The sequence below is a fragment of the Vicugna pacos genome, chromosome 17, assembly GCF_048564905.1.
Source record: "Vicugna pacos chromosome 17, VicPac4, whole genome shotgun sequence".
In the NCBI taxonomy this organism is placed as follows: domain Eukaryota; kingdom Metazoa; phylum Chordata; class Mammalia; order Artiodactyla; family Camelidae; genus Vicugna; species Vicugna pacos.
In genome coordinates, this window is record NC_133003.1 from 51,491,281 (window position 1) to 51,507,764 (window position 16,484).

Genomic DNA, 16,484 nt, shown 5'->3' on the forward strand with positions numbered 1-16,484 from the left:
AAAGATACATGCAACCCAGCGTTCATAGCAGCACTATTTACAACAGCCAAGACATGGAAGCAACCCAAGTGCTCATCAACAAATGACTGGTTTAAGAAGATGGGGTACATATACATACCTACCTACAATGTACAAGAAGAGGGGGTACCTATATGGGGTCTCTATGTGCCTATGTACAATCAGCCACAAAAATAATGAAATACTGCCATTTGCAGCAGCATAGATTGACCTAGAGAATATCATACTAAGTATATCAGACAGAAAAACAAGTATTATATATCACTTACATGTAGAATCTGAAAAGTAATACAAATGAAAACAAATGAATCTATATACAAAACAAAAAGAGAATCACAGACATGCAAAACAAACTTATGGTTACCAAAGGGGAAGGGGGTGGGGGACAAACCAGGGATTAACAGACATAAACTACTACACATAAAATAGATAAGCAACAAACACTTACTGTATAACAGACTCAATATCTTACAATAACCTATAATGGAAAATAATCTGAAAATATACATATGACTGAATCACTTTGCTGAAGCGATTCCATTACATATAAACCAGAAACACAATATTGTGAATCAACTATACCAATTAAAAAAACCAACTATATCAATTAAAAAAAACTATAAAAAATAAAATAATGTTTAAAAATTAATCAATAAAGGTCCTAAGTGACAGTGAAGATTCTGCCTGTCTGTAAGACAGGCAACATGATCCATACTGTTTTCTACAGGCCTCGAACAGCTAAATTTTTTGAGAGGAATGTTCACGTACCACTGTTCTCTGCTTGTTTGGCAAAAAAACACGGATAGTGTTGCTCGTCTTAGAAGAATCCGTGAGTTTGCCATCATCTGATGCCCGACGCTGATAGCCAAACTGCTGAACTATTGTAGGGGAGATGCAGCTGGAGCCATCAAACACAGCATCTTTGAATCCAAAACCATTGCTGATCGTCTTCCAGGCCCCCTGTATGTGCTCCATTGATGCAGCTTACAAAATACTTCAACCTGGTTTAAAAAAAAAAAAGAAAAGAATTATAATTCTTAAACAAAAGTAATTAACTGAACAACAACATATTATATAGAGTAACTGTGCAAACAGCAGCATGTGGACTTCCTCGTAGGTGAAATCTTCTGCTTAATTATTCAGAAAACTTTGATTTTAGTATATTTCCATAAAATACTTCATAGACAACTCGAAAATGAGCAAAATGAGGACTAGAGATCAAAAAATTCATCAAAGGTTGCAGCAACATGGATGGACCTGGAGATCATCATTCTAAGTGAAGCCAGCCAGAAAGAGGAAAAAAAAAAAACCATACGATATGACTTATATGTGGAATCTAAAAAAAAAAGAAACAAACTTATTTACAAAAAAGAAACAGACTCACAGACATAGAAAACAAATTTATGGTTACAGGGTGGGGGGTAGGGATAAATTGAGTGTTCGAGATTTGCAGACACTAACTACTATATATAAAACACAAACAAGTTCACACTGTAGCACAGGAAACTATATTCAGTATCTTGTAGTAACTTGTGGTGAAAAAGAATCTGAAAACAAATATATGCATGTTCATGTATGACTGGAGCGTTGTGCTGTACACCAGAAACTGACATAACACTGTAAACTGACTATACTTCAATAAAAAATATATATATATCCAGGAAAAAAATTCATCAGAAGTTATACCTCCAGTTAAAAGCCAACCTGGAACATGAGCCCAAGACTTCTGACTTCTAGTTTAGTCCTTTTTCAATTCCTTTTTTAATTTGTCTTCCTCTTTGGTTATTGTATATTAAGCAAGAGCAACCACCTTTGAGTATGAGTTACAAGTTAGTAGTATGAGAAAAAAAGTGTAAGCCATAATTTTCTGCCTTTGAGAAAAGAAAAGAAATTAGTATTTCTAGGATGTGTGTTAGATACTTTACCTATCAATGATCTCATTTAATTTGTGTTAAGGATCCCAAATGATTTTAAATCCCTTCCTCCATCCACCTTCTATTTTTTAAACAAATAAAGCACAGAAAAACCATGCTACTTGCCCAAGAACACCCAGGTGATAGGTAAAATAAGCAGACTCTGTATCTGTTTACATTTAAAGTACATGAACTTTTCCACCATAACATTCAGAGTTTGGTTTTGGTGCAGAAACAAAGCTCATGAACAGAAGCAAGCAGAAACAGTTACCTAATCAAAAATAACCAAATGTTTTAATTGGGCAACAAGTCCACAGACAGTCACACAACAGCAGCAAGCTAGGAGTCCTGCGGTGAGGACGTGCAAAGCCCTGCAGTGACTGGAAGTCAGCAGCCACGCAGAAGCGAGAGGCACTTCCTCCTTTAGAAAACAGCGAGGTTGACAGGGAGTCCCATCGTCCTCAAGCTCTCCTCCTTCAGAAACTTTTTTATTACTAGCAGTAGTTACCATTCACTAGGTGCCTGCTATTATGAGGCAGCATACACTGCATACGTCCCTCTCACAGTATCCAACCTGACCCTGAGAGGATACTCTCCGTAGGAATTACACCCCCATTTTACAGCTGACCTTTCGCTGGCAGAGGTGGGATTCAGAACTGGGCAGCTCTGACTCCACAGCCCTTAGGTTCCCAAACAGAACACTGACATTTGAAATCATTCAGTCAAGCTAAAATGGCCTAGAGTTAAAGATCATTTAATCCAAATGTCTTGTTCTTAACCAGAAGTTTCTGCCTGAACATTTGCAATGTGCTTAAGCTCTTTCTCACATCGCACACCTGAATGAAGAGGGGATGACAGATAGTAACTACTCTTAGCTGACGGCTGAGGAAACTAGAGAAGTTTAGAGACTTAAGATCACTATGTGGCATTACTTTCACATAGCCTTGGCACAACATTTTTGGAGAATATGGTAAAAAAAACTATTAAAAATTTGAAATGTAAGACTGATCTAGGAATTCAGTATCACTCTAGGAATTTATCCTACAGATGAATAAGACAAGTGTATAAAGATACACATACAAGCATCTTCATTACAGCCTTATTCATACCTTAACAAAACTGGGGATCAGACCAAATACTTAACAAGAGAATTAAATCATGTTAATACTCATGTGATAAATGAAGTAGACCTGTATGTGCAAAGATGGGAAAAGCTACCTGAGACAAAACAAAAAAATGAAAAATACAGCTTGAACCTCTTCTATACTAATCTAAAATGAGGAAAACCTAGAATTATAAAGAAGAAAATCTGGAATAATAAACCAAGTATAATAGTGATTATTTCAGCAGGGTTGTGAGGAATTTTTACTTTTTATATATCATCTACTTACTTTTTGTGTTTTACATTTTACTGTTACACTATAAACTTCTATAAGCCTATTTTATTTCTGTAAGGGGAGGGTCAGGACAAGATCCCACAGCCTTCTTCACAAGTGGCAGGGCCACGACACACTGCCTCCCACTTTTAGCACAGATACCGGAGCCCCAACAAACTCCTAACTCTATCCTTTGATAGAGGTCACTTTTTAGGGGCATCTACAGCTTCTCTTTTCCCTAGATCTTTTTTCCCAACTAAAGAGGAAGACTCATCTGAGCATCTCACTAGCCTGAAATGATGTGGCTCCCATGGTCTACAGATATAGAGCAGCCAGAGCAACCTTAAAAATACAACTCATCTTTCTCTCCCATTTAAGACTCAGAATAAAAAAAAGCTAAACTCCTTCTTTCTGAACATGCCAAGCTTCACACCTCAGCACTTCTTGTTCCCTTCCCCTGGAAGGCCGAAACCTACAGAGACAAGCAAGCTGGCATTTTCACATCATTAAGGTCTTCACATAAAAGATCTCTTTGGAGAAACTTTCTCTCTCCACTCTAGTCAGAAGACCTCACTTCCCTACTCCCATCAAATGACCCTGCTTAGGTGGGGAAAGTACAGCTCAGTGGTGGAGTGCGTGCTCAGCATGCACAAGGTCCTGGGTTCAATCCCCAGTACCTCCATTTATAAACAAACAAATAAACAAACCTACCTAGTTACCTCCCCTTCCCCTCCCCCCTCAAAAAAACAAAACAAAAAATGACTCTGTCTTATTTTCCTCATGCCACTTACCACTATGTTAACTGTTTACAGGTTTCGGTCAGTACCTCCCACCCTCTTTCTGCTCCATGAGGGCCAGACCCTGCCTATCTTGTTCATTGCTGTATTCTTAGTCCTTAATTCAGGACTAAGTACCTGGAACATAAATGCACTCAAATATTTGTTAAATGAATTGTTAGGAACCAGAATAATGCTGCAAAAAAATATTTTTTTTAATAGAAAAGACCTGTCAAGAACTAGTAACTGTGAATGAAATCTGCATTTGGTAGTGAACCTTTAAAAAGATATCTACTACTCAGCAAAAGATAAACTGCAATAAATTGCATTCTATATTTAATTGTGGGGGAAGACTGTGTTATAATCTATTGGCTAAAGAACCTACGTACAAGGCTTAACTGTAGCCTAAGTCCAAGAACATAGTTATTTTAAGATGAATTCTAAGTCTTATAGGCACTTAGAAAATAACAGTGCTGGTGCTTAGTAGAAAGCATACTACAATAACTGTCAGTTTAATAAAAACTGACAAAATAAAAGTAAATCCACTTTAATTCTCAAGTTTTAAATTATCATTCATAATTTTTATTTTTCCATGTCCATATCAAGACTACTTACAGGCTGAGAAGCATGCTAAGACAGTGTCTTAGCATGTCACTCATAGAAAATGATGGAGCATATTTGTAAGGTACGCCTAGATAAGCAGACAAGCCCAGGAAGGCCAATGGTCCTACAAGCTGCCGCAGGGCTAATGGGTACACTTTTAACCTGTTCATCATAGGAAGCTCTATGCCAAGGTATTCCTTAATCAATTTACAAAAAACGGTACACATCTGAAAACAAGAAGCATCTTCTGGGGGAGAAGGGTATATGGCTCAGTGGTAGTGCACATGTTTTGCATGCACGAGGTCCTGGGTTCAATCCCCAGTACCTCCATTAAAATGAATAAATAAACCCAGTTTTTCTACTCCCCCCCAAAAAAAGCATTTTCTAAAAACCATACAGCAGCAATACACTTCAATCTTAAATGGAGACATTCAGAAATCCCATGGATACTACTCTCGAATGAAACACAGACATAACATACACACACCCACACACACACACCTAAAGACATAATGACACTAGACAGTCCAAAATAGAACTTTGCTTCTGGTAGAGAAAGGTCTTTCACAGTGCCCAAGAATGGTTTCAGAACAAATGCATTCTCTTATGAGTGGAGAAATTCACTATGTTGGGAGAAATCAATCATTTAAATATCTCCCTATAATAGGACAGGATATAATAATAATAGGATTACTATTCCTAACATACAAAGAACTCATGAAAATTAATAAGAAAACGTTTAAGCTTTAAATAAGTATTTCATACTTACATATTTGAGGAGAAAAACTTTTAGACTTCAATGCTAAAACTGTACGTTATTCTCCATAATGTAAGATGGGGCCAATGCCACCATGTGTCACCAACACATTTTAAAATTACACTTAAGTACTATATGTATTTTATCAAAAGCAAACCAAACATAAAAAAAGAAATTTAAAATGTTCATAAAGTATTACTTGGTATTTATCCAAACTTTTCAACTCTTAATGAAAGTGTTTTGTTTGAAACAGGATTGTTCAGTATGCCATTTGAAGATAACTTTGGTAACAAAAAGTTTATATGGAATCTATTTTTAAAAGCTCATTTCTGTCCAATGATTAAAAATCTTTTTTTAGATAACTCTCTTCACATATACAAAACAGCAGCTTTATTATCACAAAAGTTTCCTGACCTTAAACATCTATATGATGAGACAGCCTGAGAATTTGTAATCTACAAAGACTTAACATTTACCAGAAAGGATGCAACATATTCATCATTTCATTTATTATGATAGCTAAATTCTATAAATTTAGGAATTGTACAATTAACTTAATACGTTTCCTTCTGCATTCCAGACCCCCTCTCCTCCACCCACCCCCATTACAGAGCACCTCAGAAACCAAAAGGCCTAGACCTACCCTCCTCTGCTTCCTCCACTTTGACTACTCTTCCATTAAAAATGTGCCGGAACGGGCCTAACCCCAAAGTCAGTCTCTGAAAGACACCAGGGGTGGGTATTTTATGACAGAAAAAGGAACAGCTCATTAAGTGCTAGACATCTTAGCTTTCTGTAGTTGCCTACTCTATCCATCAATCATGAGTTTATCAAAATTTCTCTGAATCTACTATTTCTAGCCTAATATCTGAGGGTGGCAGGTTCCAGAGGCTCACCAAGAAGTTTGCCTTTTATTGACTTCATGCTTCATTCTGTCATACTGGAGTTTGAAGGTATCTCTGTATACCAAAATGTCCATTTTCATTATCATGGTTCACTTGTCATTATCACTCAAACTCACTTATTCTCTACATGAATATTCCTTTTCAGAAAGTTAGACAAAGATACCTTTCCTATATCCAAGTTAAAAGATGATTTATAAAATCTAAATAGTACAGAGTTTAGGAGTAAACCAATAACCACAGCAGAAAGACCCAAAGCTCTGAACTATGCAGCAAGGAAGAGTCAAAGGCCAAACCTCTGAACAATCTGATACGCTCTATCTTAAGATCCACTTCAGCTGCCTTCTTAGGGCCCTTTTGGTTGGTACAGTAGTCCTGCTACCTAGAAAGTTCTACTTTCTGCAGTTTCAGTTACCTGAGATCAACCACGGTCCAAAAATATTAATTGGAAAAATTCTAGAATTAACAATTCCTAAGTTTTAAACTTCATGCCTTGTACGCTTTATGATTTCTGAGTATTGTGATGAAATCTCACACTGACCCGGCTCCCTCCTGCTGCCTGGGATGTGAATCATCCCCTTGTCCAGCACATCCACACTGTACACTTACTCTACCTGCGCCTTAGTCACTTGGCAGCCTTCTGGGTTATCAGATCGGCTGTCTCAGTATGGCAGTACATGTGTTTAAGTAACCCTTATTTTACTTAACAGAAGGCCCAGTGATGTTAGCAACTTGGCTATTCTCTTACTGTGCCTAATTTATAAATTAAACTTTATCATAGGTACATATGAATACGAAAAAAACAGTATAGGGTTCAGTACTATCTGCAGTTTCCGACATCCACTGGGGGACCTGGAGGATCCCCCAAGGATAAAGGGGGACTACAGTGTAACTAAAATAGCACCCAATAGGGTTCCAAACAAGGACAGAATAGGTACCTTTCTAATTAACTGCCAGCTTTTTCAGGGAAGACTTCAAAAATGTAAGTCTCTTTCTTTCCTAGACTAACTCAGCACCTTTTCAAACTGTGAGGTATGACCCATTAGTGTTTAGAAAATCATTTCGGTGAGTCATGACCAGCTTTCTTAAAAAGTAATGCAGAGCAGAATGTATCACACATAGTACAGGTAAGTATTATCTTGAGAAATCTCTGATTCGGGTACACACACCTTATAAAATGAGAAATTTAGTATGGATCACTACTAAGTCTGAAAGCTACTGGTTTAATTTTAAAGCCCAGAATCCCTATGGGAGCTTCACTGATTTCCCAAATGCATTTATCCACACGAAATACGTATTCTTGCACTTGAATGATCTATTTTCAGGATCCATCTAGTCAAAGTGTCATCCTTAGTTCCACCAGTGAACTCTCTCCATGTGTGTGCCAATTCCACCTTATGTTACATTTCTCCTACTTCACGTGATTCTTCTCATTTTCATGTATTTCATTACTATGTAGAATCAAAAAACTCAGTACACTAAGTTTTCATTCTTTTCTCAGGCAACATTAGTTATTTTGAGACCTTATTCAAATTTATCGTGAAGAGATCTACTTTAATGGATTCACTGGCAACAACCCAAGACAATTCTCCAACACAGATTTGGTTACATGGTTCACTAACTTTTAAATAATATGACATTTTTAAGGCACAGAACTTATAGACTTATGGTTCTTACACTATGAAGTCTTTTTTACTAAATTATTTTACCCTATGTTGAAGTTCTATTATTTCTTTCTCTCTCAAAATAGTCCCTTCTCTTTATCTTCTCATTTATCACTTCTTACAATGATCTCTGTTGCTGTGAGGTCTTCTGTGTTCCTGTTTTTTCTGCTTTTAAAGAAAATATCATATAAGAGTGTGGTGTTAACTCTATGTCACTAAACTTAAAATGTAGATTCCACCCTCAATTTAAATCCTTCTCCAAAGTGTACACATCAAAGATTATACTCATTCACAGTATTTAACTTGCTTTTTTAACCATCTCTCTGGATGGCTTCAGAGATTCAATCTCTATATAGTATGAGAACCTTAAAACGTATGAAGTAGGTCTCTGCAAGTCTTTCTCTGAGGCAGCCCCTCAGTAGAATTCTATATGCCCCTACTGAGGCTTCGGGTCCTCTATGATGTTCTTCAGGCAACACACTTAAAATTCTTCCTCATAAAGCCTCCCTTCTTTGCTCCCTATTCATAAAAAATATAAAAATTCATAAAAATTGCTCCCTCCTGTTTCTCATATTTATATTATCCACATATATGTTATTAACTGCACTTCCTGCCCTGTACTGTAATAATTTATTTACATGTCTGCCTCCCGGCCTGACTGTAAGTTCCTTGAGGACAGAATAAATACATGCCTCTTTGTTCTCCCAGAACTTAGCATGACACCTGACTCACAAGAGTTACTCAATTCTAGACTTCAAAACCAATGTGACGGTAGTTGTAGAATCCACAACACATTAAATATTAAAATTGATGTCAATTATTCAGGGAAATGGCTACTTTAATATGTAACATAAAATTATAACCATAAGTGTCATAAAAAATACAAATATCTGACAGACTGGCTATCTGAACAATAGCAATATTAGTTTCTCTATTTTGACACCTGCTAAAACACACTAGGCCACAAGATATAGTCACCAAAAAATGAATTCCTTAAAATTCTGTTCCAAGTAAACAGCAAAAATGATCATATCAGCTAACAGCTGAGTTCTTTATATTTCAGTATCTGTAATACTTTTGAGCACATACTACAGTATGCATAATAATAGAGACTGTCACATTTCATTATATGTAGTAAGTATCAGTTTCTTATAAAAATTATGCCATTTAATCCTCCCAAGAACTCTATGAGAGATACTATTATCTTGATTTTGAAGATGAGGAAACTGAGGCTCAAAGTTAAATAAAACTGTCCAAGATTACACAGTAAGATAGAGAGCCAAGATTATCGACAGAATATTTAACGCCACAAGCACTCACAAGTTTTACCAGGGCTTTATCACATCATCATTCTTTATTCGTACGGCAGATAAGATCAGTGCTTTGTAGGGCAGGCAGTTGCTCAGATGAAGTGCCAGATTTTAACCTTGTGGCTGCCGGGACTAGCTTCCTGATATTGGCTCTTTCCTTCCACTCTGGTAACTTGTTTTTATTACACTTCTATTTAAAATATGATATAGTTAAATTTGGGGAGGGGGATAAAGGGGAAAAGTTACCCATAATCTTATCCATCCTAACAAAACATTTTTTGGGTATCACCTTCTAACATTAGAAGCACAATACATGGATATCCGTTCAAAATCTACCTTCACCTTTTATCAGCTGTGTGTGGCCTTCTGCCAAATTGCTTAACTTCCCCCACACCAATTTCTAATTCATCCTTAACCTATTTTTAAGTTGCAAAGTTTTTCAGATTGTAAATCTCTGAAATCAGAACACATCTTAAAAACAAAGGTGTGCCTTAGTTGCCCTAACAGAGAACCTGAAATGAACATCATCAGGTATATCGGTATTTCGCTTAACACCCGAGGTGTGAGATTACTGAGTCAAAAGGTTAAGGATTATGTGTAAGTGCTGCTACTTCATGTTTTTAATATTTTAAAACTAGTCTTGGGTGAATTTTTGTTTTTAAGATAAGCTTATTTTCTGAAGCAATTGGTTGCTATCAATTTTTTCTGATCTTTTTTTTTTTTTGGTTGGGGGAGAGGAGGGTAGGCTTAACCCGGAAAAGGAGGGTTGTGCTATTTCATTTTCTTAGAAGTGACAAAGGCTTCTACAAGTTTAGAAAGGGTAAAGATACAGACTGATAAAGGCAACACCAGTGGGTGTAACTTTCATAAGAATTTCACATTAGGTCAGCTTTCTATCAGTAAATTAAGTGAAAAGTGAGACTATTTTGTGTTTTTTACACTCCTTCGAAGAAAAGTAGAACTCAAGAGTTCCCAAAGAGTTCCCTGAAACCCTTCTAGTAAGAAGGCACAGGTCTTTATTCCTACAAAAGGTAAAATGGAGGACATCTAGACAGCAGGATTTCAGGTGTAGCTGAGAACATGGATACTATTCTGAAAATACGCTAACTGTATGCCTGAAGGCAGAGACCAGCTCTCCATAGCTGGGCAACCAGGCTCCAAGAAACTGACATGAATTCCCCCTACCTTCTCATGAAGCTCAAAGACAACAAGCCTAACCTAAGCATTCAGAGATTCCAGTCACGTTTGACTCTATCCTTTTAAAAATGAACAGACTACTATAAATCAATAAAAAATGTTAAAAAAAAAACAAAAATAAAAAAGAACAGACTGCCAAGGATTACCAGACAGTTGAGGAAAGCCTCTGACATGGATGATAAAGACCAAAACACATAGGAAAAAAAACACATAACTGAATGACTTGAGCTATCAGATTAACTGGATTTATCAGAACAGAGTCCATCAAATGCCTATCAAATTAAATTTTAAAGTAACAGGGTAACAAAAGATTCTATAAACTTCTAGAGAAAAAAATATAAGGGATCAGGAATCAGAATGGCTTCAAATTTCTCAACACTGGAAGCTAGAAGACATAATGGAGCAAAGTCTTCTAAATTCTGAAGGAAAATTATTTCCAACTTAGAATAATCAGCAAAGCTACTATAAAAGATATTTTCTGACATTTATTATCAAAAATACTGTACCCTATATGATCCCTTTCTCAAGGGGTCTGTTACATGAATAGGAGTAAATCAAGAGTGATGGGATATAGGGGAAACGGGCATGCAACATGGGAAAGAAAACAAAATCCCCAGGAGTCCAGTGGGGGAAGTCGCCAGATAACAACTGTGCATCAGGGACTAGAATCCGTAACTCTGGGACCCTTTCTAGAAACCTCAAACTACCACCAACAACACTCACCTATATGATGGCTTTTTCTTTTCTTCAGACAGGGAGAGATGGAGAGGGAAAGAGGGAAAGGGTGGAAGGAAACAGCTCACACTTTTTTAGGTTTTACATGACCCTATACCCCTTTAAGTACACTTTTCCTTGTAGAGGAGTCAATGAGACCTGTACTGGGTCTTGAGATATTCCAGGTGGTTGATCAATATGAATAAAACAGTCTAGTAACCCAGGGTTTCCCAAAGCATGCACCATATATTATTCACGGTTTACAAAATGATTTTAGGGAATTTGTGGACATGACATAAAATAATGCTGAATCAATCAGACGAAGATTAAGATAAGGAACAAGTATCAGTGTACCTCATTAACACTTATTAATCTCCTTTTTTAATTAAAAAAAAGTTTTAAACTCAGAATCACTGACCGACCATAATATGTAAGTAAAAATCAATATTGTTGTTTTTATTAAAATAGCAGCAAAGGAAACTAGTAATATACATGATCCTCTTCCCCTGGCAGCTTCTCCTGGGTTCATTTTGACTCTATTTTCAAAGTGCTTACAACAACGTTCCCTCCCTTTCTGTGCAAAAGAAATCAACACAAGACAGTGAGTCACTGCCACCCTCGCTACAGCACTGTTTCTAGCAAAGATGCTCGCACCTGCTTTGCTCCTGCAATTTAGGGTGATGCTACCACTCAGCTCTCATCTCTGTAACTCAACAGCCTCAAACTACTTCATTTTTTAAAGTTCCATACTTACTAAGTATATTTTTGTTAAGAATTTGAAGTGTCTTTTAAACTATGCTAATACTTATATTTATATTAGGAGTCTTAAGTTCTGTAGGTGCTAAGTGATCTGTCCTCATTTTGCCCGTGAGCACTGTTATTTTTGGTGTGTGACTTGGCAAAATATACATGGATTTTCAGAAGCATTTATCACATTATGGCAGAAATGCCTATATTGGTTTTCTATGTATGGCGGTATTTTAAAGCGTCCTTTTAAAAATAAATGTATTTAATTTTTAAAGGTGAACTACTTAAGAGAAAATATTAAGTAAATAAAACTATACGTAGTTCTCTGTTCTAGTAAATGTCAGGGAGGTAGTACCTGAATGAATCAAACTGGTGAAACACTAGTCTAGCAGGGGCAATCCAGTCTTTGAATAAATGACTTAGTACTTTGCCATTACTTATCTGCCAGGCTTTTAAGCAAGTCTAATCAATAAAATCCTAGTAATCAAATGTAGAGTTTCTCAGCCTAATGCTTCTTCTCTCTCCCTCATAAAGAGACTTTCATTATTCTGCACTTCCAGGGGTTTCTTCTGTCTCCAACTATATCTCCTCTACCTGCTTGCTGGCGTCTATTCTTCCTCCTGCTCCAACCATGGATGTTCCTCAAGGTTTCTATGTCACTATACTTTGCAAGTGTTCCAGAGCCTTTCTATCCTGGACTATATACATTGCCTCCATCAATGAAAAATGTGATTGACAACTCTATTTTGTCTCTCTAACTCACACCCCTCTTCTGAGAACTTCCTTCTTTCACCCATAGGAATAAGCCCTGAGAAGCAATGTTTACATGTTTTTTTATATACACAATCCTGTCCCTCTAGGCCCCACTACAGCTGAATGGAGCAAGGATCCAAGCTGGGAACTTGATTTGAAATTGAGAGACTAGACAGAATAGTCCTTTGAACTGGTAACAAGGAAACTCAGGAGCTGTAAGATGAGAATATTGGTCCAAGTATGTCCAAAGCAGTAAAAGCAAGTTTGCTGTTAAGACTGGCAATATTCTCCAAACTGACCTACAAATTCAACACAATCCCTATCAGAACAGGCGTCTTTGCTGGCTTCTTTGTAGAAACTGACATGCTGACCCTAAAATTCATATGAAAATTCAAGGAACCTAGAATAGACAAAATAATCTTGAAAAAGAACAAAGTTGTAGGAGTCACACTTCCCAATTTCAAAACTTCTTACACAAAGCTACAGTAACAAGATGGTGTGGTACTGGCATAAAGAATGATGTATAGATCAACGGACAGAACTGAGAATGGTGCCAAACAACTCAACAGTCCCAGCACAAACGATGCTGGGACAACTGGATATCCATATGCAAAAGAATGAAGTTGGACCCCTACTTCAGAGCATATACAAAAACTGACCCAATGGATGAAGACCTAAATAATGTTAAGAGCTAAAACTATAAAACTATAAGCCACTTAAAAGAAAACAAAAATCTTGATGACCTTGGATTTGGCAGTGGCATCTCAAGACATGACACTAAAAGCACAAGCAACAACAACAAAACAAAAAACAGGTAAATTGGGCTTCATCAAAATTAAAACCTTTTGTGCTTCAAAGGACACTATCAAGAAAGTAAAAAGACAACCCAAAGAATGGGAGAAAATATCTGCAAATCATATACCTGATAAGAGACCTGCATCTAGAATATATTCTACAGAATAAGTAATTCTTACAACTCAATAATAAAAAAGACAACACAAGTCTATGGCCATACCACCCTGAACACGCCCGATCTTGTCTAAAAAAGACAACTGAACTTAAAAATAGGCAAAGGATCTGAATAGACGTTTTTCCAAAAAAGATACAGAAACAGCAGAATATGAAAAGAATATGAAAAGGTGTTCAACCTTACTAATCATTAGGAAAATGAAAGTCAAAACCACAACAGGATAGCACTTCACGTGGCTATTATCCAAAAGAGAGAGAGAGGGAGGGAGGGAGAGAGGAAATAAGTGTTGGCAAGGATGTGAAGAAACTACAATTCTTGTGCATTTCTGGTGGGAATGTAAAATGATGTAGCTGCTACAGAAAACAATATGCCAGTTCCTAAAAAAAATTAAAATTGGAATTACTATATGATCCAGCAAGTCCACATTGGATATAGACCCCAAAGAACTGAAAGCAGGAACTCAAAATATTTTCACAATCATGTTCATAGCATTATTCACAATAGCCAAAAGGTAGAAGCAACCCAAGTGTCCACTGACCAATGAACTGGTAACAAAACGTGCTGTATACATATACAAGGAAATAACATTCAGCCTTAAAAAGCAAGGAGATTCTGATACATGCTACAACATGGATGAACCTTGAGGGCATTATGCTAAGTGAACTAAGCCGGTCATAAAGGCACATATTGTATGATTCCACTTACATGATGTCCCTAGAGTAGTCCAAATCATAGAGAAATAAAGTAGAACGGTAGTTGGCAGGGGCTGGAAGGGGGAGTAGGGTGAGGAATTTAAGAGTACAGGGTTTCAGTCTGGGATGCTGAAAAATTTCTGGAAACGGATGATGGTGATGGTTCCAACAATGTGAATGTACTTAACACCACTGAACTGTGTGGTAACTTATGTATCTGATATATGGTGGTAAATTTATATTATGTCTATTTTACCACAATAAATTTTTTAAAAACAATATTTGTAATTGCCTAAACCTACCATGTCATTAAAAGAAAAGAAAGCATGTTGATCATTACAGGTCAAAACAATATTAAAGTAATTGATACAAAATTTAGAGGCAATGGGGAGGCCCATGTACATCCCTGGCTGGACTTTGTGGCTTCATCTCAAAAATGAGGTGCAAAGAACTAAATCAGACCTACTCCTAACTTGGAGTCTCAAATGTGAACTCCAAATGTTATGTCGTCGTCGTCGTCGTCATCATCATCATCATCATCATCATCATCTCTGGTTACTTCCAATATCTCCAAATAAAACCTAATAAATCATTCTTGTACCTTCCAAAAACCTGCCCAGAGCAATAAAAATCATCAGGCTTCTCTTTCCCGCAGGGTGGAACTACAGGACCACAGGGTAGACCTGAAGTTATTAGAATCTTAGAGCATCAGAATGGTCATAGCAGCATTACTCCTAACAGTCAAAACGTAGAAACAGCCCAAATGCTCATCAACTGATGAATGGATAAATAAAATGTAGTACAGCTGTCCTGAGAGATTGGTTCCAAGACCCGCTGCAGATGACAAAGTCCAAGGATGTCAAATTTCTTTTATAAAATGGCACAGAATTTGAATATAACCTACATCCTTCCATATACTTTAAATTATCTCTAGATTACTTATAATACTTAATACAATGTAAATGCTATGTAAATAGTGTAAAGAGTGTGGCGAATACAAGTTTCTTGGAACTTTGTGGTGATGCTTTCAGGTAAGCAGCATTTCTCAGGGAAGCTCTTCAGAGTAAGGCACCCCAAACATGACTTCGTATCTCACTGGCCTCCAGTGAGTCACTAAACAAATCATTGTCCAAATGGCTGGACTCTGCTGATTGATTTAGGCTAATGAGGCTCTGCACTAGAGCTGAAGATGGGGTCGAGCTCATTAAAACTGAACGGCTATGTGATAGGGAATAAGGGCTGACAGTGCCTCAGAGGAAAACAGGGGCTACAGTTACAATGAAAGAGAGAACAGAAACAAACAGGTGTCCACCTGACTGGTTTACAGGTGACGATCACCAAGATCAAGGGATTAAAGGAGACAGTACAGAGAAATATCCTTAAATTGACCTACTGTGCATACTCTTACAGGTACGATCAAAACTCAGGTGACACATTTAATTTCAAGCTTCTCAGACATTGCCACTGTTTATAAAACACACACACGACAAATCAAGCAAGCAACATAGGTCTTATTAAGCCCTCATAAGCTATGTTCCTCAGCAAATCTCAGGGAAAGATCCTTGAGCAGGGAGCAGGCAAGGGGCATGATACCAGAAGTCTTCTTGTTTAGTTGCTTTTCTGGAACACATCTATCACTAGGACCAGGACAATAAAATTTCCAGAAAGTGAAATACAAGAAAATAATACAAAAGGAACAGACCTGACATACATAAAGAAAAACAAAAACTAGCGTATTTCAGGTATCCATGATGAGCTGGGCGCTGAGCATATAGGAGTTTATGTGCTATTTCATTTAATTCACATAACTCACTCCAAGGCAGAGATTCTTAATCTCATTTAAGGATAAGGCTCAAAAAAGTTACATAATTTGCTTATCTGAGTTTAAATCTAGGCTCTGCAACCAACTACAAATGTGACCATAAGTAAGGCACTACTTTTTGGGATCTACCTCCTCTGCAAAACCTGGAGTTGAAAGAGATGACCTACAATGATCCTTCTTGCTCTAACACCTTATTATAATTCTAACGTCATGAAAATCTAACATACATTAAAATTTTCTGGTGCAGAATACCCTTCCCTAGCTTTCCAA

The 16,484-nt window shown here is 37.0% G+C and overlaps 1 protein-coding gene across 1 annotated transcript in view; it reads right to left on the reverse strand.

Annotated features, from left to right (window-relative positions):
- The window catches only part of RAF1 (Raf-1 proto-oncogene, serine/threonine kinase), a 59,408-nt gene that overhangs the window by 24,417 nt on the left and 18,507 nt on the right, over positions 1 to 16,484 (reverse strand). Inside the window, exon 2 of the mRNA XM_072941881.1 lies at positions 787 to 1,019. Within this exon, the coding sequence (XP_072797982.1) occupies positions 787 to 993 (207 nt within the window). The 5' untranslated portion in view covers positions 994 to 1,019. The remainder of the gene's footprint in view (positions 1 to 786; positions 1,020 to 16,484) is intronic.